We start from the raw sequence: 23,039 nt of genomic DNA on the forward strand, positions 1-23,039 counted from the left end.
ATCTCCACAAGGTGTGTTTTTAGATATGTAGGATGCAATATGTTAAAGTCAGGTGAAGTTTGGTTTGTAATCTCCTGCAAAGTAACAAGAATTATAAATGTCACCATTCAAAGAATATGAAGCTTTGATAATGACCTTTTGTCTCTTTTTGTCTTTGTGGTATATTATAAAGAAATGGTCTTTTATACAAACATTGGATCATTGAACTTAGCATCATGTCATAGCCACTTACCATCAGGTCTGTGCTGCAGTTGTCATCTATTAAGTTATGTTGAACTGACTGTAAGTAATCAACACAAAGTTGATTTCCAATTGTTTATCTAAAAAAAATAAGTTAACATTTCCTGCAGCTGAAAGAAATACTTCTTTTGTTTTGTTTGTGCTTTGGTCTCCACCAAATCCTATGAAACTGGGTTGTCTTCAGCTGCTTAATGTGCCTTTCTACAAAACTAGCTTGGTTGCTTGTTTTTGTTTTTTTTTTTTGTTGTTGTTGTTTTTAAACCAAAGAATCATCTGAAAATTATTTTATTTTTATTCGTCTTTCTTCCTTCTCTGTCCGGGTTGCCAGGCGCTGGAGCCGATCCCAGCTGATACTGGGCTTGTTTGGTACAGGTGTTTGGACAGGTCAATATATCATATGTGTAGGAAGGATGAAGGTTTACTTGGCACATGGAGGAGCAGACTAATATCCTTAACATGTTTCCATACACATGAAAACAAAACTTAGGTGACTGGGGGAGTTTCTGTGAAATCCATTGTCAACTCATCAGTAACTAATTAATACGTTTTGTTTTGATTTAATATGTTTGAATCTTTTTTTAAACATGGTTTCATTTCCAAATGACAAGACGGACCTAAATATTAAACTCCATTTACCTTGATTGACAAGTTTCGTTGAGACACCTCGTTCATACGTTGACTAGCTTTCTTTCCATTTGTGCTTTTGTGAGGGATGTCCTTGTTCACCTTAGGACTGGTTTGAATTATTAATAAGGGCACCATTCATTCAAGTGATACCATATATCTCGTACTATGTCATCACATCACCTCACAATTTTTCTTCCATGATTCATTCAAGTATAATCCAGCCTCTTATTACATTTACAATTTATGTATTCACATACTTGAAATATATCAATAAATCAATGTGGATGAAGATTTATAGAAAGTAAACATTTCGTGGTATACAAGCTTAATTTTTGAATAACAGTACATTGCTTCAAAAACGCATTCTGTCATTGACAATGCCACTGTGAAGGCACAACTTAATTTGATTGTGTGCTTCATTTGTCACGTTTTAATAACTAATTTTGTTGGCTACAGTTTAAATCCCAACATGGCACCATTTCATTTCGCCCTACAACCGTGACAGTTAATTTCTCAAATAAATATTCAGGCCAAAAAAAAAAAGCAATAAAAGATATTCCATATTAATCTATATTTACTGTCAATATTCAGTGTTTTAAACAATTTTTTTCTTTTTGCAATTCTTCAGTGTTTTTTCCAGTAGAGGGCAGAGTTGTTTTGCCAAAGTTGTGAATAGTGACTACAGTGGCCTTAGTGCCCCAAATCATGTTTTTTTCTAACAGATGCTGCTTGATGGTATATGTATTTTTTTTTTTAAATGTATATCTCTACTGCTCAAGTCAAATTAACTCTGCTAACTCTTGTGTGTATCTACACATCATACATGATGTCACTTTTCATCATTGTTCTCAATCAATGTACCAAAACACCACAAATGGTAAATATCTGACATTGACTCAAATGGCACCTCTATAAATCAAGGATGAAGAATTGGGCTGTTAGTTGGTCTACCTGAACGTTAAACCTCAGTATTTTATTCATTCAAGTTGGAATCACAGAGACATTTTTCTGTGTTTTAGTGAGCCCTTCAGCATTTACTTTCTGCATTCTTAAAATAAGTGATTCCTCAGCACTGACAACTCAAGTTAATGATCAAACCCAATGATAAGGTTTCCCAAGTTACCACTTTCCAAACACATTTCAGAATTCCTGTGCTGAAGCAACAGCCAACCACACGAACTCTTGTCTGTGTGCTCACTTGCTGCAATTTGGATGTGGATTTGTTGAAATACAATTATTCTAATGTTTTTACAGTTTAACATAGACTACCCAAGAGAGTGTTACTGGCATTATCTTGTAATCTTGTAATCAAAGAGCAGTCATTTTTAGCAGCCAACGATATTGAAACCAGGGCAGTGTTCCACACTATTACTCCTCTTTTATCTTGAATACAACTAGTTTAGAGCAGTTGCCATTTTTAAAGTGAAACCTGTGGAAATGAAATGTTTCCACCACTGATGTGCTGTGATATAATGTATTTGTGATGGCATTATACTGTTACCACTGTGGATATTTCATATGTCATACAAGATAAAAAAAAACATAAGTTCATCAAAATGATTAAAGCTTTTTCTTTGGACCTAAACATCTCTACTAGAGTAAAAGTACTTCATGTCAAACTCTATTTTAAATAAATAAATAATCACTTGTCACTGATGGAACAGGTCCAAAATCATGTCTACAGCAAAAGCACCAAGAAACGAGATTTACAGTAGACTACCTGCTAATTTGATAAAATAATAATTCATATGCAGTGGGTTGGTTTGGGTTCATGAAGTTCATGTCTCATGAGGTCATGTTGACTGGAATCAATGTGTAATCACAGAAATGACAGTCTCCTCTTAATCTGGCTTTCAGTGATGAAGAAGAGAGTAAAAGCATCATTGCTGTCTGAGATCCAGTCGGATTGAAGAATTTTATTAAAGTTAAACTATGAAAATTATTATTCCAATAAAGAGGTTAAAGCAACAATTTCACCACCTTCAGTTCCGTTTGCTAACTGCACACTAAACCAAAAGTGTTATTGAGATAAAATATCCTTAGTTTGTTAAATCTCCATATTCTGAGTGCAGATAAATTGAGCCAAGAGATGACAATGATTTATTAGACTATCTACTGCTATTATTATTATGATTACTATTATCATACATTTATACAGTATATGAAGGGACTTGATCCCACCGGGCTTCCGTAGAAATAGTGACTCTTCTGAAATCCGATTGGTCTGCAGTTTCACCGGTTTTGACGTTAACCTCTTAGCGTGGGTAACGATGGCAACAGGAAACGTGGCAACAAATTAGTAAAACGCTGGAGTTACTTCGTAAATATGAACTCGGGTTTTGTTTCACAAGCGTGAGAAAACGGAAAGTGAGCCGCCCCGGCCCGCCCTCACAGAGGTATCCGGGGGAGGCTCCTCCCCTCCCGGCTTGGATTACCTGCAGAGTCAGGTGTCACTCACCTGCAGTCCGGACTGCTGACGGCCGACGCCGGCAAAGCTCTGCGGCCTCTGTTGTGCAGCCTCCAGCTTTCCCGGGACTCTCACGGAAGGTTTGATCCGTTCCTGCCGACTTTACCGGCCGACTGGCGGGCTCATGCTTCTGGCGCTGTCACCCTGAGCATCACCCCGTGAGTTCCCTCCTCTTTCCTTCTCTCGCCGTTTCTCCGGCTCTCTGGAGGTTCCTCAGCAGATGGACTGATATCCAGCTCTCCACCTTTCCTGAGTTTCCGGCGAATCTGCGGACACAGTCACATCCAATCATTTGCTTTTGGTTAAATCACAGAGCAGCTTTAATGCACATCCCATAGGTCTATATGCGATGGCAGGTACTCGTCATCACAACATTTCGGAGGATTGTGCTTTCATTGTGATAAAACAAACTGAGGTGCTGCAAATAAACAGCGTCTTCTTATGGTCACGTCACTAGCTTTTAGTCAGGTTTGGTCAGTGCAGCCTATCTGCTGTGTGAAATGAATGTTATGTGAACAAACGGGAATCACGTGTGTGAAATCTGAGCTCATTTTGTTTTCTGCCTGTTCCTTATTCTCCATTCTCCAAAAGGCATAAACTGTAGTCAGATAGTTTGTTGACTCTAAATACATAAAATGTGATAACTGTTATCTCTTACAAAGTGCTCTCTGAGGAGCATGGAGCAAAGTACATGTACACATCGCATTAATTGTTGATATAATATAGTTTAGTAGCATAACATCAAATAGCACTCTTGAGTTAACTTGTCTTTTTTGCGAGACATTATCTTCAAGTTAAAGGTAGGAAAGAAATCTATTCCAGTTCTAAAGACGTGGCACACTTTGATATAAGACTGAAACTCTCTCTCAAAAAACAAAACAAAACAAAACAAAACAATGAATAGAGATTTTATCCCACCATCAATTCTCCTGTCAGGAGTGATTTATGTTCTCACCGTATCTTTCTGTTCTCCTTTGGTGAATATTCAGGTGTTTTTTGCGGTGTGTGTAGGCTTTCATATATTAATTGCATGTTGTGCTTTACGTGTAGGTCCAAAAGACAATAAATATTTAGTTTTATTGTTGTGTACACTTGCTACATGGGGTCAAATGTGTAGTTCAATTTGTTTTTTTTTTTTTGTTTTTTTTATGTTAACTTTGATATTAACTCATTTGTACTGTTTGTACAATTGCAATAACTGTGATGTCACAATCATTGTGCCTTATGTGCTGAGATACGGTCATGTAATCATTTACTAAGTCCATTTTCACTGTGTTCATTGCTTTAGATAATAGGCAGTGTATTTATTGATCTGATATACTGTTTATCAAACAAGAGTGTGGTTGTGACATAGAGATGTAGGTTAGTGTTCAGATATTCAAACCTTGCATGAGTTTGTGAAGGTTTGTTTTAATCCATCCAATCCAATGCAGAACACATGATTAATACCACAAGCTTAAAATATCAGACTGTGAACTCTGCTGATTTGTTCTCACAGAAGCTGCATGAATGAAAGTGACAACACTTGTGCAACTTCATTCTATTAAATGTGAAAAATCAAAACAGGCAGATATCATCACTAGTTTTAAAAATGAGACCAGCTTTACGAGCAAGTCAGATAAGCATCGCACATGCTCATGTAAATTTTCTGTGTGCAATATTTCCCTGTATTCACTGCCTTAGAAGGTCTCGACATTGTTGTACCATAAACACCTCAGGTTAAGTGGATCAGATGTATACAGAGGGCCTCGTGGCATTAGGGCGACAACACATGACACCCAGCCTCTCCTGCTCCGGCTTCACCTCCCCTCTGCAACCTAGCTTTGAGCCAGACCTGTAAACAATAGAGAGGACAGTGGAGATGACCGGGTAGTTAAGGGAAGAAAGAGGAAGCGTTTTTTGTTTGTGTAGCTTAAATACGTATATACGAATGCTTTTTTTTTTTTTTTTTTTTTTTTTTTTTCTTTCCTTATTTGCATTTCTCAGTCAGATTGTGTTCTGCAGTTTTTGGTTTGGGGGCATGGATCTGCATGAGTATAGTTGTACTTTAACAGTCACTGATTCAAGCCCACGTTATTGTTGTCTTATTGTTGTGATTTGCCTCTTTTGTTTCTAAAAGTTCTGACGTGGTTATCAGTTTAAATGGATTATATTTTATGATCTGCTGCAAGATAAATTTAAGAGTGGCTGCACCTGGCACCTATAACAGTATTTAACCCTAACCCTAACCTTTTTGTAAGTGTAGTGTGGCATTGCTTATTATGCAATAACAGTTTTAAAAATTTAGAGAGCAGCTAAGCCAGGTCTGGTTGTGTGATGTGTGCTCCCAACTATGTGACACAAGGACAGTATCTTTCAGATTGGGTTGTTCTTTATCAACGCTTAACACTGTTTGCTGGTCGCCATCGATCAATACAAACTGGACTGATTATTTAAAGCAATGCATGGCTTCTTGGTGTTGACAGGTCACATAAGATAAAATGTGATTGTCATATGTTTGAATACTTTCGTAGCATGTAACAGTATTTAGTGGTTGATTTAATGCAGTGACAAAATCTTTAAAAGCGGCGCTTCTTTTGTAACATTTCTTTAGTGTCCTGAGTTACAGTACATACTGATACAGTATATTTGTGTGCTGTGCGCCTAATATATGTTACATAACCCTGTCAGAGCACGCCTTTACAGACAAGTTAGACAAAGCCTCCAGACTTAGAGGCAAAGGTGTGGAAGAGTTTTGTTCTCGCATTTCCTGCTCACATGAATTTCTGAGATTTTTATTTTGAGCCAAATAGTTAGGATCACTAGAGTTAAACCAACCAAATTAAATAGTAGCAACTGCAAATAAGGGCATTGAGAGAGTGGCTCTAATTACACAGAGCATATTGGCCTGCTGTCTTCCATTGTTACAGATCAGTCCCCAGACTACCAGAAGCACAGGTCTAACACCTGGCTCTCCACAGAGGAAGAACAGGCTGTGCAGTAGACTACACCTCAACTTTGCATGCTTTTTTTCTTAACTGTTATAAGGTGTCTGCAGCTGTTTGAGTTTAGACACAATGGTTGGGTATTAGAGCTCAACCATTTGTAATGAGAGAGAAAACAAAAATATCTAAAGCATCAGGCATTAAAAAGGTCTTTTTAGGCTGAATAACACATGCTTGTTTTGTTTCTCTAGTTCTCAGTTTCTGTTTTATTTCTCCTCAGGTGGATGCCTTAAATCATGAGTGCGCTGGGATCTCCGTCGAGGGAAGCCAAGTAAGTGCTCCGTACCTTCCCTGCTTCCCCACACACATTCAGAGAATCGCTAACCCAGTATGCAGAAGGTAGTGTGGGTCAGGGACCTCAGGCACAGAGCTCCTCTGTTGAATTTTTGTTTGCTTTGCCTTGGTTCCTGGCTCCAGCCCTCCCCCCACTCTCTCTCTCCCTCTCTGTTTTTTCCACTCATTCCCTCTCTTGTCCTGGCTGGTCCATATGGTTAATCTCGTTCAGTGCTGACCATTCCGCTACCTGAATATCTTTGTGTGACAGTGTGGGAGATTCAGAGGGTTTGGGGCGCTGGCATCCAGTGGTGCAGGGGGGAAGATGAAGGGAGCACAGCGTAACCCTGTATCCTCTTCTTGTCATTGCAGTGGAGTGGCCAGATCGGACAGCAAATTCAGCGCCAAGGCCCTCTATGGTAAGTGACTGCATAGGAGTGCATCGAGGAGTTGGGCCGTTTTTGTCAGTAGGACTGATTTTGGACTTTGCCCTGACATGCCTTTATTTCTGTAGAATGAGTCACTGCAACACCAAACTATGACTATGACTTACAGCTTATAATGAAGGAATTAATTCACATTGAGACACTCATCCTTGTGAAATGACAGTTCTTAGGAAATATGCATACTATTTACTATGGATGTCACTCATGCATTGGATACATTTTTGTACGTTCTTTCTTTTTTTTTTATGATAATGAACAAAAACAAAGTTTATTCTGACTCTTTCGCTGCACTGTCCTTATTTACTGCTGTTTGAGAAATGTTTGTTAAATGATACAAGGCACATATCTATTCATGACCCACAAAAAGATTGCATCCTGGAAAGGAACAAATCTTAAATGGAATATAGTGTATGAAAGAGTTGGCCCTGTTTGTCAATATTTGAATGTGTGCATCAACTTTCTGTCACTCACGCTCTGCAGCTGCATTCTCACTGCATTATCATGCACAGACAGTGATAACAGGGGGCCAAGGTCCTTTTGAGGGCCCCTGTCATGCTCAGCATGCTGGAACCACACAAAAACCCTAACAGGCATGGGAGGGAGCCTGAGCTTTTAAAAGGAACAGTCAAATTCACATGCATGCAGATGTCTATTTACTTTATTGCAGTCTTATGAATGTGTTTTGAAGTTAAGGATGTGGCCCACATCACCAATATCTCACGATGGCACTGAAACACTTAGACAGTCATGTTACATTTTGACTGTTTTAGCTGTTGTATGGCTGTGTTAGGGTGTGTTTCGGTGACTGAAATGAGTTGTGTTACATTAGCTGGGAGTGCAGGGTGTGTCTGTTTTTTAGTGTGTGGTTGGAACAGAGTGGGGATGCCCATGTCTTGCAGGTGAATAAAAGGTGCATTGAAAAGTGGAGAAGGGAGGACTCCCACTAATTTCTGGTCCTCCCCTTCACTGCCTCAGACATTAGCTCAGTGGTCGCTACCAGCACCACCTTCCACTCTGCCAACACAGTGTTGCATTGTATAGCACACCGTAAGCATAGAGAAACGCGCACCAAGGTATGACACAAGAACCTGCTCGGCAGCACTGTTCCAAACTTAGAATTGCCTCATATGGCAGACTTTATAGGGATGCAAGATCCCTCTGAAGTATCTGACTGTGCACCTCATCATCTGAGACACATTTGTGTTGTAAAGCATCCAAATATCCACCGGATGAAGACACTGCTGTGGTCTCCATGAAATATCAGACTGTGCTGCTCCTTTGGCCCATTTCATCTTGTGTGACAGATGGTCATTCCCACCTTCTCACTGCAGGACAACACCCGCAAGTGTGTGCTCCTGAACTAGAGGGGCAGGAGAGTGGGCCATGCTGTGCTGATCCGTAACAGCAACAGACATTTGGATATGATATCTGTGGCTTCCCCTTGCGGAAAAAACATGCAGAAGAACAGTAGCAGTTCTTACTTAATGAACTAAACCATCTCCTAACCCAGCCCATCTTATGCAAAACTCCCTCTCATTCCACGTAGTGAAGTGCAGCCAACAACAGATGCAAATTATACACAGTCCTGAATTGTTATCAGCAGCTTTAAGGTAGAGCAGAGAGCTGTCGCATTGGATTAATCATCCCGAATACTTCGGACTCTCAGAGGGTTTGTGGATGAGGAGCATGTCTCTGTCAGGTAAAATGTGTTTGGACTGACTCGAAATGGTTGTAGAAACTGCCTCTGGCACTCCTACAGCCTTTTTTGCATGCGTTTAAAATTCTGTTGAATCTCCATGGTAGAGTTAGAGCTAGATTTAGTTCTGTTCAGTCAGCTATGCTGTTGCTACTTTTGAATATGTTACCAGTATATCTATAGCCTCTTACTGCACTTTTAAAGAAATGCACAAATGTTCTGAGGATTGTTGACGTGACTGGCAGCAGGTTGCCATATTTTTGTAGACACAGCAGCCTACTTCCACATCCAAAGGATGTATAATGGTCAGAGTGGAAAAGAGGGGTTAAGCCATCTCGATCCAAGATGTTTACTTATTGTTTAAGTTCTCTGTAGTTGGTCTTTTCCAGTTTTGGATGTCAATCTCTTTATAATACAGGAAAACTGTTTGTGGCTGTTTTTACTAGTTTTCAGTTGAGTCAGGGTTTGTTGTGTTTAAAGAGCACTATTAGGGAGGTTAGATTGTCGAATTGATTTGGGGCATTAATAGCTTTGAAAATCTGCCAGCCATAGCAGCCATGTTCATCACTGGTCATTGACTTTAGAGAGTCCTGAAGATCTGCCCATCTGCCTGCTAAGTGGCTCTTATTGCAAACTGTTGCAGTGATGTAAATTGATTGGCATAAACGTCTGTCATTAATAAGACATGGAGAGAGCTCCACTTTCCGCACGACACCTGATGCTTGTGTTTTACCTGTGCGGAACGAGGAAAGAATCAGCAGAGGGGAAATGGCAGCAACAGGAAAGACATGCGTCATTTGGTCAGTGACGGAGGTTGGCTGGATTAAAAGTGATCTCCTTTGAAAATCTTTTTTCAGGGCTGCTAAATATCACTCTGACACAGATTTGTGGTTTGCGATTTGTGTTTGAATAACAGAGAAACATTAAAAGCAATTAATAATGGATGTAAATAATGGAAAGTATTGTAGAGTTTGGACAAGTGTTATACAAACAGTTGTCCTTTTGTGTCACATTTCATAAGGCACACAAAGCAAAATGTATCTCCCCGTCTGTATTCTGAGGACAAACCTGAGCTGCTCTGTGTAGCATCAAAATGTTGACTCTGTTGGGTGGGGCATGAAAGGAGACTTGACATCAGATCTGGCATTGGTGTTGATAGGAACATGGGTTCATTTAACCGCAATTGTTACCTCCAGACTATTCACTTGATAAATAGGTCAAAGAGAACCCTAGCCCCTGACAGGAGCATAGGCAAAGAGGCGAACAATGGTACCACGAGTTTCTCATTGTCGATACTAAAAAACTTTTAATGAGTTTCTCTTTTTGAACAAAGCCAGATTTATGTATGTATGTATGTATGTATTTATTTATTTATTTATTTATTTTAATAGAGATTTTTTTCTGACCTTTTCTGGCTTTAGTTGATAAGTCTGCTTAAAGAGTGAAGGTAATAGGGAAGAGAGAGATGTGAATGACAGAGAGTGGCAAATGATTTCGGCTGGAACTGAACCGACATTGCTGATGTTTATGTGACGCCTTTTCTACTCACTATGCTACCGGCACCCCCAAGCAAGGTTTTTTTTTTTTTGATACATTGTACAGGTTTGAAAATGCACACACACACACACACACACACACAGGGATGTTTCATTCTTTGTCCAGTTGTCCACAAAGTTTAGCATTTTTATGTGTTTTGTGTTTTTCATGTGAAGTGTGTGAATTCACAGCTCTTGTTTCTAGTCAAACTAGTGATGTGGTGCCTCTAGAGATGGTCAGTCAGTTAGCTAGCCTAGCATTTGGCAACAATGTCTCATCAGGATGGGATTGATTACAATGTAATTTCGCGCAGATATGGGAGAGTGCCGCACACTACTCACTATTTCCAAGGAAATTTTCCATTTTGTCGTGCTGTCTCAATGTTACAAGCACAAGTTATTATGCTTTATATATTGGACTACATTTTATGTCTTTAGAAGTAGTTTACACCTGATGGTCACTCACCGAGTAAGAGGACATCATGCTATGTGTTTGGAGAAAGCGACCTGGACAGCGTCTGAAAGTCTTTTTAATCTGACTGATGAGCTTTCTACAGTGTTTCTACATAGTGGCAGTGATTAGGGAGGGAGGAGTGAAAGACTGAATGATTTCAGACACAAGCATTGAATCCAAATGACTGTGGTGATATCACATTTAGTTTTTTAACATCACATAAGTTTCCTCTTATTTAATAAAATTATCTTCATTTGTAACCAAGTTCATGCGCAGCTAAATGCATACCCATCAGCTGTGTCTGTGCTTTGTGTTTAGTAAAATAATAAGCAATTCTAACATTGTTTTATATGTCAGTATACAGATTAGTGTTTATCTCAAAGCATGGCTTCACCATTTCAAGGCTGTGGACTATGCTCCTACTATTTAGATATTACCCTCAGCCATATTGCAGTTTTGATAATATTTTCATTTATTGGTCTTCCTTAATTTGTACATACAAGAAACAGAACGTGGCACTAGTAGATAGATACGTGAGCGCAGTCAGGAAGTAGTGTAACTGACTCTTGACTTCACAGTAAATCTGTGCATTGGTTGGCTGTAATTATCAGCTGAGCCAATATGCTGTTGTGTGGGATTGGACAAATCAAGTCACAAAGATGATTTTACGTGAGCATTAATAATTAACTTTTAAGATAAGACTTTCGCCATTGCACTTGCCCTCTTGCGAAACACTTTTAGATAGAAATTGTACTGAAAGATTTAATAGAGGCAGCAGAGTGCTCTGTGACCTGTGAAAGAAATATGTAATTTACCAATGTCAAAACATTTGAAAATAAATGTAAGCGGATATCTATCCACACAGCTGGTAGTGAGGTTGACGGGTGTCCCCCCCCAAAAAAAAAAAAAAAAAAAAAATTAAATAAATAAAAAAATGTCTGCACCCGTTTCTTATCCGTGAAACTTCCTTATTGCTCTGCTGATCTTTTCCCTGGCACACCAGCCTCTCTGTTTCATTTCACCCATTCCGTTTGCCAAAATGTTCAACATGTGGACTTACGGTCAGTGCGACTGCACAGAAAGATTATAGAAGAATTACAACAAGGACTTCGTTGTTTCTCCATATCTCGCTTTAAATTTCTTTGTTTTCTTATTAACAGAGCAGCGGAAGAAATATTCCAACTCAAATTTTATTATGCATGAGACATCGCAGTATCATGTTGAGGTAAGATCTTGTAATTGTGACATCTTCTGTTCTACTATTTTTGCATTTGAAATCAAGAAGAATATGTACAGTAGGATGTCTCAGTGCATGTTAAGCCATATCACACCTGAGGTTGGAAGTTGAATGGATCAGTGTGATAATCGCTTTACTCACTGGTAAAGTAATTCTTGTAAATTAGTTTTTTTATAGTAATAAACCCTCCTACCATTGATTCCAAACATTTTTCTTTATTAATATATATATATATATATATATATATATATAATATATAATTTTATATATAAAAAAAATATATAATAATATAATTTTTTTAATGTGTTGCAATATGCAAGATGTAACATAAAACCTTGATTAAAAAAAGGTCAATAACTGAGTGGATTTACAGTTTATAAAGCAAAACACTTGCTATAAATGCAATATAAAGTCATTTACTTGTTTTGTTCTGTTGCCCAGGGACAACAGCCAGCAGACTATTTGATGTCTTGATAACATAAAATTTACAGGAATGCTGCCATGATAAAGCTGTCAGGACTCTGACAGCAGTAGTGGGAACAGGGTGTTGGGAAGACTGAATCAGAAACCTGCTTGAGGACAGGGATAGTGTTGAACCAAGCTTCTTGTCTGTGCAGATAGGATTTCTCTAAATGCCTCCCCATTATCACACATGGCCAGGTAATCACAGATAACAGTTCCGCTAACAGCAGTTGCCAGTTCATTAGAAGCAATACTGCTGTTTTGGACAAATAGGAGAGTAATTTAAGATGCAAGGTAACCTCAGCTGTGAAAGTTAGAAAATACGGCTGCATTAAAACACGACAGTGTGTATTTATTGCTTGATACTTGGGAAGTGTGTATTGGTTTTTAGTTTTTGGGGGGTTTTGCCAGGAATGAGATGACAAGATTCAATACTGCTCTCATTTCTATATGTCATGAAACTAACTGGCTACAGCATAATTTTGAATGGAAAGTCACAGAGTTACTAACTCTCAGGGTGAAAACAATAATGTGCAATGCACAAAATGCTGTACTATTACTGAACTGCAACCAGTAAATGATTTATGTATACAGCCAGCAGCTTTTCGAAAGGAGATCGGCCCCATAAAGTCAGGATCCTTCATTTATCCACATATTGTTTTCTCCTCAGCATCTCTCCACATTCATTATGGACAAGACAGAGTCCATTGTCACAGTAGATGATGCCATTAAGAAACTGGCTCTTCTGGACTCAAAGGACAAAATATGGACACAGGAGATGCTTCTCCAGGTCACGGATAAGGCAGTCATGCTGCTGGATGCAGATACAGAGGTAACAGCGCCACACCTGTCCACACATCATGCACATTAACGCACAATAAATGTCACGAAGTGATTTTATAAAATGAGGGTATTTCGGGAGGACCTAATGAAAGATGCCATGAGGTTGCGTTATGGGAAGGATAAAGTGTAGGTTTAAGTGTTTAACTAGCTATTAGTGCACGAATGCTGATCTTTAATATTTTTTAAATGAATTTTTTAAATGTCTTTTCCAAGTGCAACAGTAAACTAATCAAGTTTGTATTATATAATTTAGAAATGGCACCCAATAAAAAAAAAACATTTTAAATTCATGCTAAAGTACTTTTTAATTTCTTGCTGTGGTTTAGGAGTTAGTTTAGCATAAACTGGGAAAAAGGGGTAAACAGCTAACCTAACTCTTTCTTTATGATCTTTTAAAAATTTGTCCCTCATACACATCCTGTGTGGTTCTGCTTCAGGAGGAATTGGAGAACTTTCCTCTCTCCACTATCCACTTGTGCCAGACAGTGCTGAATCAGACACGCTACACCTCTGTGCTACTGCTTGTGTGTCAGGACAAGGAGCAGCACAAGCCTGACATTCACTTCTTTCACTGCGATGAGGTGGAGGTGAGTTGCAGATGGAATTTTGTTGGTAGGCGGAGTATCAGTCCTTTGTTCAGGCAGTATTGGTTGGCTTTGTCTTTTTGCTGTTGTTGCTGTGCTATGTTAGTGCACTTTGTTGCTGTGGGTTTGTGTGTGTAGTCTTTTACATCTTCCTGTGTTGTCCTTTGACATGTTTTCAGAAGGGAGGATCCTTCACTGCAAGAGTGTCATACAAAAATCTTGAGTAAAGACATGAGCTTTTTACTGAGCAGACTTACAAGTAAATTCAAAGGAAGCATTTTAAACAAACCTGCTGATCCACATAGACATTCACTAAAGGATATGATTACACTAATGGCAGTCACCCTTGTCTTTATTTACACAATATAATAGTCATGTACTCATCCACATTATGGCGAATCTTTTACGTTATATGTTCTTTAAGAAGTGGAGCATTTTAATTCAACACCTATTCGCTTTGCTCAAGAAAGCATAACTACTACAGTACAGGCCAAAAGTTTGGACACACTTTTCTATTCATTTGAATGAGGTGTGTCCAAACAGTTGGCCTCTACTGTAAATCTATATATGTGTATATATATCATTGTCGACACGCTGCAAAAAAATGTTTTAAGGAAGCGCTGTGTCTGTATCAGTGTGTTTTCAACTGCCCAAGCCCATGCTGGACATAAGAGGAGCCTGTAGCATCTTCCCAACACTCATTGAAATAAACGTACACTTTTTCCCATATCATTGTGATAATCTTCACATATTCAAGTGTGTGATACTGATGCTGAGTCTGGCTCCCCGTGTTTCTCCACTCTCCTCAGGCTGAGATGGTTCATGCAGATATAGACAGTGCCATTGGGGACAACAAGCATGGGAAGAAAATGAGGCTTCAGACTCTGAAGTGAGAACATAGCGCCGAGGATACACATACAGCTTGCGGTCAAATACAGAATTATTATCTGACACTAACCTTTAATTAGCAGTTAGAAAAGTTGAAGTTAAGTCTGCTGAAGGTCTCGTTGCCTCCTCATAATCTTCAAGGGTGAACCAGGAGAAAATGAAGCATCACAGAGAAACCATCCTTCCACCCTCAGCCTCAGCCTCCAAAGGCCCCCCAGTTGCTCCAAAGGGACGAGTGGCTGCCACAAACTCACATGGTCAGTGTGATGGCAAAAGTTGGATTTTACATGCCGTGTACAACACAACTGGGCTATTAAGTTGTTATCTTTTTTCAGACTAAATTTATTTTGTGTGTTTGTATGTAGAGAGACAACCACTGGGACAAAGTGATACAGAGTCACATGAGAAGTTGGCCCAGCGCATTGAGAAAGATGTGGTGAGTGTTGTTACAAACGAGGATACCTGTCATTACACTACACAGATCTTTTTACTCTTTCACAATACTTTTTTTCTCCCTCAGCAAATCCTCAACTGTGCCCTGGACGACATAGAAATCTTTGTTTCACGGTTGCAAAAGGCAGCAGAGGCCTTTTCCCAACTCAACCAGCGCAACAAGAGTAAGAAGAATAAGAAGAAAGGACCAGCAGGTCTGTCTCCCTTTCTTCTGATGTGGTGGCACAAGTGCAGTGACAATATTTTTATATTGCTCACGTGGCCATTTTTGCGTCTCTTTGTGTCTGGTTTTCTGGGACGTCCACTGATGTATGTGTGGTAGTAAAAGCTTTTTTGGACTTCTTTTACAATTGTCAGTTTGGATAACAGGTGTAATATTATTACTTCTTATTCTAACCTATATTAGTTCTCTGATGTTATACCCATTCGGTTATTGTAGCTGTTATGTTAAAATTGCATTAAAACATTTTTCTGTGAGGAAAAAAGTAAGTAAGTAAAGTGAAAAGTAAGGTAAATTAGTTCCAATTTTCATAGAGGTTGGCAGGGGATGTAGATGAGGCAAATCAACACAATTTTATTACTGACAGAAAATAAAATTACAAATAGCACAGTGAACATTATTGTCATGAGAAGTAATAATGTTACTGTTTCTGAGTAATGCCCTTCCAGTGCTGCCAGTGGTGTGATGCTTGTGAGTGCAGTGACATTTATATGTAACATGCACACAACTCTAGAAAAAAATCTACTGTTGTGGTCAGAGAGAAACAAATGGTACTTCTTCACACATAATTACCTAATAATTCTAAATATAGCAGAGATGTGTATTTCACATGTCTGTACTAACAAATCCCCTGAAAAATTTCCCCTATTGAGAACCGGTTTCTCAACATTGAGTTCCAAATCCTGTGTGCAATCACGAGGTATATCAGACTCTCTCCAGTATGTAATATTGAATTTCAGAAGGTCTTGGGTATACCCTTTAAATGAATATCACACTCAAGTCCATATTACATATCTCTCTGAACTTTGGGGTTGAGAACTTTCTGGGACTTTCTGTGTCAGAGGTTGAGAAACCCAGATGTACTGCATTCTCTCTTGGACAAGGTGAAATTTTCAGCTGAAAACCTGATATTAATTCTTCATGATTGTGAAGAGAAATAGGCTGTAAGCTAGTACAGATGAAAAAACAAAATGTAGGATTATGACTATGAACCTTGACCAGAAAGACCTGTAATGTTTTTATGTGGTGGAGTGGTAACTCAGGAGTCTGCGTGTGGTCATTGTTGCTCTGTTTGTTTAGAGGGCATGTTAACGCTACGAGCCAAGCCCCCCTCCGAAGCAGACTTCATTGATAGCCTGCAGAAACTGAAGCTGGCTTTGAACCTCTTGGTGAGATATCACAGCTCCAAATTTCTCTTGTTCGTCACTGTCATCATCAGCTGCCCCTCCCTTCATCACCATCTCAATGTGTGTCTGTCACTGCGCCCTCTTCAGGCCAAACTCAAGAAACATATACAGAATCCAAACGCCTCTGAGCTGGTTCACTTTCTCTTCGGCCCACTGGAACTGGTAAGAGCTAAAAATCATGTTCAGATGTTAAATAGGTTTATGTGGATGAAGGTGTTTCTGAAGGAGATGATGGTCATGATAATGATTTGGATGTGAATAGATCAGATTCATGTTATGCTCAATAAGTTTTCCATGTCATTGGATATCCTGTTTTATTGGCACAGAACCACAGGAGCATCTGATTACAATACAATGATCTTTAAAAAAAAAAATCCATAGATTTAGAATAGTTTAGTGTTTGTATTGTTGCTTTCAAACACTCCTCTTACTGTTTTTATTTATCTTAGTATCTCATTTAATGTTGCTCTGCTAGTCTCTTGCCACGCAGGAGCAATGTGGCTTTCAGCTCTGACAGATGCAGCTGCGCTTACACAATGTTGGTTTCCAAAGCCAGTGTGCAGCCACACCCTTGAAACTGCTGGTTAGAGTCATAGCAATTAGGTTGTGTGTTTATATGGTCCTGTAACGTGACGACACATTGGATTGGACTTGATAAGCTCAAGATAACATCAGAGCAGCAATATACAAAATGTGACCCCATGGCCATTAGCTGTTCACAACACAGCAACTTCAGGCATAGTTGTCTTTAATTTGCATGTTAAAATGTTTTGTTTTTTTTTTCATTAATCTCATGCCTTCCAAAAAAGTGTTTTTAGATGTATAGACTTAGGCTCACTCTTGTTTACCTCTTATTTGTGGAAAAACATTTTATATTCAAGCCAAAGGGAGAAAAAAAGTACAGATGCTAAAACTCCAGTACAGATTTGTTACCAGTATAGATGACTTGGTGGTATAAAAAAGGAAAAAAGAATTTGTCTGTGAAAATGTGTAAAGCTTCTTCTTTTCACCTCAGTATGTCTTTGATCCGTCCCACAGGTGCTGCAGACCTGTGGTGGTCCTGACCTGCCGCGCTCAATCATCTCTCCTCACCTTTCCAAAGACACGGTTGAATTTCTGCGGGGACACCTCTCCCCTAAAGAGTTGACCATCTTTGAGCTGCTGGGGGACGGATGGACCAAACCCAGGTACGTGTGCATCACTGCTGGCTCACTCCGTGCGGGTATGTAGCTTAAAGTTTGCCAGCGATTGTCACATAGGCTTTGACAACCCTTTATCTCCTCCTCATCCCAGAGCCGAGTGGCCCAGAGATCAGTGCGCTCCTCCTTATTACCCAAAGTTTGGTAATGGCTGGGAGCCGCCAGCAGAGTTCTTCAGGACAGCCCCTTGGGAGACAGAGGGACCCACGGGGCCACTGGGACCCCCAACCAGCCCTGATTACAGGAAACACTCAGCAGACGATGTAAGAGTCACATTTAGTGGCAGTTGTCTCTAAATACACAAATTCATCTCAATTCTTGAAAACGTGACAAGATGTTCATCTTTTCAGTATTATGGAACTCATTCCTCAAGCTCATCAAACGAGTGAGTAAATAAATCCTTCACACACTTTCTCACCCATTACTGTCAAACCCAAAAACAGTTTGAGAAAATATGTCTTAACAGGTCATACAACGGGAAGACACACAACCGCAGATATGCCAAAATTCGCTACCACTTTGTGGCGCGTAATGCCAACGAGCTGTCAGTACTGCAGGATGAAATCCTTGAGGTAAAAACTGTGTCTTACTTCCTTTCCGTTCGCGTGAAGTCTGCGGTTTCATATAGATATACATTTGGTATACGGCAGGGACAGAACCAACACTGTCAAGCTGTCAGCAACATTAAAACATGTCCACTTTGCTTCATGAGACTGTGTCTTGTGTAATCTGTAAAACTGAACAAACAAGCAGTGAAGTGGTCAGCATGATATCCAGGTCAACAAAATGTTTGTCACAGGTGTTAGAGGATGACAAACAGTGGTGGAAACTAAGGAATCGCAGCGGCCAGGCCGGCTATGTCCCATTTAACATCCTGGATGTGGTGAAGATAGAGGAGCCAGAGAGCAACTACAGTCAGGTGATCTGATGCATATTGTCTATCTGAAGTTTAATGACATGACATTCTTTGATTAACACTTAAGACATGTAATCAGGTTGTATGGAGGTTTTTCTTTGCTTGAGTTGAGCTCCCGTGAGACAGAATATATCTCATATGCTTTCTGACTGTACTGTACTCATTTTGTAGCCATATGAATTTCACTCACTTCACCTACATTACAATCCTTATCTAAGCTGCAGGAACTGTAGTGTGTTTCCAAGCGTGACTTCAGGGAAATGTAAGCAATTACTGACTAAAGTATATTACAATGAGACAGGTCAAGGTTTCTTTATTGAGGCTCGCAGATTGTTTTTCAGAAAATAAAAATCCTGCTTCCTGGTTTCCTGGTAAAAGGCACAGAAGATGATTAGAGCACTCAGGCAGTTAACAGATTTGCCACACAGTGTACATATCACAATAAAGACATTTTCCAGAGATAAGTAAGTAATCAGATGAATAGAAACCCAGAAAATGTATATTTTATGGCACTTTTTGAAAATTAATAACAATGATATATATATATATATATGTATATATATATATATATGTATGTATGTATGTATGTATGTATGTATGTATGTATGTATGTATGTGTATATGTGTACTGTGTGTGTGTGTGTGTGTGTGTGTGTGTGTGTGTGTGTGTGTATACTTTCCTATTCATTTGAATGAGAAGGTGTGACCAAACCTTTGGCCTGTGCTGTATATATATAGAGTTGTATTATCAAGGTTGTATATATTATTATTATTATTATAGATCAGTGCAGCCTTTAGTACAAACGCTTTCTTGTGCAGCAATACCTGCCATCACAAGAAGATTTAGTTCCTAGAAACACACACAGGACACTTTTGCATTGAATGCAGGTTCACTAACACCCTGCAGCTGCTCCTCCTCCCTTTCTGAAATACTTTCACACACATACTTCGCTTTTGGCCCCTGGACAGAAATGTATCAGCCAGAACGAGGCGAAAGACAAACCTGTTTTTTGGAATAATACCATCTGTGGTTTCTCATGAACTTGCATGTGTTTGTGACTGTGCAGCAAGGCTATAGGACGTCACCTCCTGGGACCCTGAGCCCCAGGGAGAGTTTCAACAAGGGGATACATAAAGACAAAAGTGAGCCAACACAACAAAGTAACCATCATTAGATTTAGGAATTACAGATGTTGAAGCAGCTTTTACAAATATTGGGCTGCTGCTATCCTGTTTCTCTGCTGCAGTGATGGATGAGGTGAACAGTGAGTTATTGATGATGATCACTGCTAACAAAACCCAACCAACTGCCAGGAAGTTCCGTGTGGAGCGCCCATCTGGCAGCCAAGTACCGCTCACCTTCGACTCCAACCCAGAGCAGGTGACTGCATGGCTCAGCGCTAAAGGTTTCTCAAAACAGTAAGTCATGCATGATGCTCAACAGTCCAAAAAGTCACAATACCTCCTTGCACCTGAACACAGCATTTCTGATTCTGATTGATCACCTCAACAATTATTAGGTGGCTTTCAGTAAGATTGATCATATTTAATTTAGTTTAATTACTTTAGTTTATGACCAAGCGCCTTAAAAACCACACTTTGTGTTTAGTGTAATTGGCAATGTTAGCATAATGACTAAGCAGTACATCCAGTGTAACTTTAGATTATTTATTTTGCTTAAAAATATTTAGTCAGACTGACAATTCAAACCTGACACCAACGTCCAAACTAGTTTGTTGTTTGTATCTATTATAGTAACATGATTTTGGTGTCTTGTTTCCTTGGCTCTCCTTTTTAAAGGAAGGTTTTCCTTGCTACTGTTACTTGTGCTTGCTCAGGGAGGGATTTGTTGCATCTCATTAAATACATTTATAAAGACTTTCATCTAGACCTGCTCTATATGTAAAGTGCCTTGTAGTAACTTTGTTTTGGCCCTGTACAAATAAAATTTGACTGATTGAATGGTCGTTTGTTATTGACCTTTTATGTCATAGGGAGGAAAGAGCAAGTTTTGTTAATTTTTTATGGTCTCTCAGTGCCATTTTAAAAGTGACATCTCACAGAGGCATCATGCACAGTATGAGGATGGTAGAAGGTGTACGTCATAAAAGAAGCCAGTTATGAATGGTCAATACTGCCTGTGTGTTTCCAGCCATGACACGTTTGAGTGCCATAAAACTGTCTTGTTGGATCGGGAACACTGCAAAATCGAAAAAATGCAATAAGTGATTTGATAATAACTATGAAATGACTTGTCTTATCGTCTGATCTGCAGAACGGTTGAATGTTTGGGGATCCTGACAGGAGCCCAGCTGTTTTCCCTCAACAAAGATGAACTGAAGGCAGTGTGTGGAGACGAAGGTGGTCGTGTCTACTGTCAAGTCACTGTACAGAAAACACAGCTCGAGGTTAGTCACACACCTGTCTGTCCCTCAATGGATTACAGATGTACTTCTGTTGCCTAGAAAAAAAATAATCAAACCAACAAATGAATGCACTTGTTCAAAGCCTTTAACAGATATGAATCAGTGTCTCCTCTAGGATTTTTTTTTTCCCAGCAATGGGGGGACAGGCTCTCAGGGGGCCGTGGTAGCGTACGCGTACTGCAGATTTAACTTTTGTAACCTAGTTATTGGCCGGCCAGTTGAAAATGGCTTTTTCCATTACAACCACTGCAGCCTGTAGGTCTCAGCCATATACAATGCCAGACAAAGGCTGAATGTAAAAATTAAAATAAATAAATAAATAAATAAAACAATCAAATGAAGTCAGTAAAAGGCAAATGATACCTGACTAGCACCATCTTCATCGGTTGTCTTTCTCTTTTTCTCATCTGAACAATCTACTCAGTAGTTAATACATCATGGCGTCCAGATATTGGCTAAATGCCAATATGGTTCTGTATATGGAAGGTTCTTTGGCTTTAATCATACATTTGAAAGCATCATTAGTGTTTTATAAGCATATCAAAAGTTTAAAACAAGTTTTAGATGGCTGACTCTACAATCATGGTTCTCTTTAAACATAGGAAGAAACACAAATTTCTCTATAAAAGGGAGAGAGATTAAAACATGAGGTGATTAAAAGCAGATGCAAACTTTTTGAATCCTCCATTTCAACAGAACCTTATGATATTGTAACTACATTACCAAGATGACCAAGAATAATCAGAAGAGAAATTACCGAGAATAAAGAGAATTGAGTGCTTAATGAAACAAACAAACAAAAAAATCAAAAATAAGAAAAGTAATATATATATATCGATCGCTGGGGATTTGATAGTTTTCCAACATTTCAAAGGTTTTTCTAAGCTTTGTAACATGAGAATACTTGAACAGTACTTTTTTAATAAGTACAGGAAAATTCAACTAGAAACATTTATTTATTTTCTTACAGAAGACCAATGAAAGTTCAGAGCTGCAGGAGATCATGAAACGGAGACAGGAAAGAATCGATTCTGAGAGCAAAGACTGAAACTGCAGAGCGGTACAACCCCTTCAGACACTTCCTTCTCCACACAGCTTTCCAACCTCAGCGCTGTCATAAATCGATCTACCATTAATTATGACCTCCAATAGAATATGCTGTATACATTTTAATTGTTGTATATTTATTTTGTATCGTGCATTGTGTATGTATTCATGCGTTATCTAATTATGTTGCTTTTGTTTTCCTCATTTGACTTTGTTGTTCGAAATGATGGTGATGTACAGTTTGGTGTGTGAGGGTGTGTATGTATGTGAGTGTGTGTATATGCACTATTTGTATTTGTACGAGCAGTGCAGTCGATGTTTATGCTTGTTGTCAGTGTTGCAGCTAATTGACCTGTTAAATAAGTGGATCTTAGCTGTTGTGTATCTAAATCTGTGCCAGAATGTGTGACACGTCTTCTGATATATAGCCAATTATTTTTCGCTTAGTTTGCAGCTATAGAAAACAACAGCGATAACAACAACAACTCACGTCATAGCACATTGAGCAGATATCAGAAATACAACACATATTCCTGCAAATTACCCACACGTATCCATGTAAATCTTATCTATAGCTTTATAATCAGAGGTCGGACATTCTGGTTTGGACAGGAGTTTGTACCACGTAGAGACTCACAATAATCTTGCATGAAGTCACTGATGATGATGGTGAAATGATGTCATTTTTTTTTTTTTTTTTTTCTGCAGCATAAACTGCACTGACATGGAAAATGTAATATACAGGACAATATGGTGAATAAATAAATGAAGCTTTAGAATAAACAATAATGGGGAGGTTGTAAATATTTTTGGAAATAAGAACTTAATTAAAAACAATCTTGGTAAATACTTCTT

General features: G+C 39.0%; 1 protein-coding gene across 3 annotated transcripts; it reads left to right on the forward strand.

Moving 5' to 3' along the window:
• The first annotated feature begins 3,326 nt into the window (after positions 1-3,326).
• eps8l2 (EPS8 signaling adaptor L2) lies at positions 3,327-23,030 on the forward strand. 3 transcript variants are annotated; one of them, XM_029523741.1, is made up of 21 exons: positions 3,327-3,492; positions 6,539-6,589; positions 6,964-7,010; positions 11,883-11,947; positions 13,092-13,253; positions 13,702-13,851; positions 14,658-14,737; positions 14,878-14,993; positions 15,102-15,172; positions 15,257-15,383; positions 16,490-16,578; positions 16,684-16,758; positions 17,635-17,783; positions 17,890-18,058; positions 18,146-18,180; positions 18,262-18,367; positions 18,595-18,714; positions 19,779-19,854; positions 19,959-20,130; positions 20,987-21,119; positions 22,108-23,030. In XM_029523741.1, exons 2-21 carry the CDS (start codon positions 6,555-6,557, stop codon positions 22,183-22,185), a joined length of 2,055 nt encoding a protein of 684 aa, XP_029379601.1. In that variant the 5' UTR covers positions 3,327-3,492; positions 6,539-6,554; the 3' UTR covers positions 22,186-23,030. The 3 variants fall into 3 exon arrangements, with proteins under 3 accessions (XP_029379601.1, XP_029379602.1, XP_029379600.1); XM_029523742.1 differs by lacking the exon at positions 11,883-11,947; XM_029523740.1 differs by lacking the exons at positions 3,327-3,492; positions 6,539-6,589 and having other exon boundaries at positions 6,917-7,010.
• The last annotated feature ends 9 nt before the right edge of the window (positions 23,031-23,039 follow it).

Source organism: Echeneis naucrates, chromosome 16 (assembly GCF_900963305.1).
Source record: "Echeneis naucrates chromosome 16, fEcheNa1.1, whole genome shotgun sequence".
NCBI lineage: Eukaryota > Metazoa > Chordata > Actinopteri > Carangiformes > Echeneidae > Echeneis > Echeneis naucrates.

What these genes read in the sequence shown, in the direction of transcription:
- eps8l2 (XM_029523740.1), top strand. Translation starts at nt 6,917, where the DNA reads ATGAAGGGAGCACAGCGTAACCCTGTATCCTCTTCTTGTCATTGCAGT. An exon ending in AGCGCATTGAGAAAGATGTG is followed by an intron (nt 15,173 to 15,256) that starts GTGAGTGTTGTT and finishes TTTCTCCCTCAG; the next exon opens with CAAATCCTCAACTGTGCCCT. An exon ending in GGGGATACATAAAGACAAAA is followed by an intron (nt 19,855 to 19,958) that starts GTGAGCCAACAC and finishes TCTCTGCTGCAG; the next exon opens with TGATGGATGAGGTGAACAGT.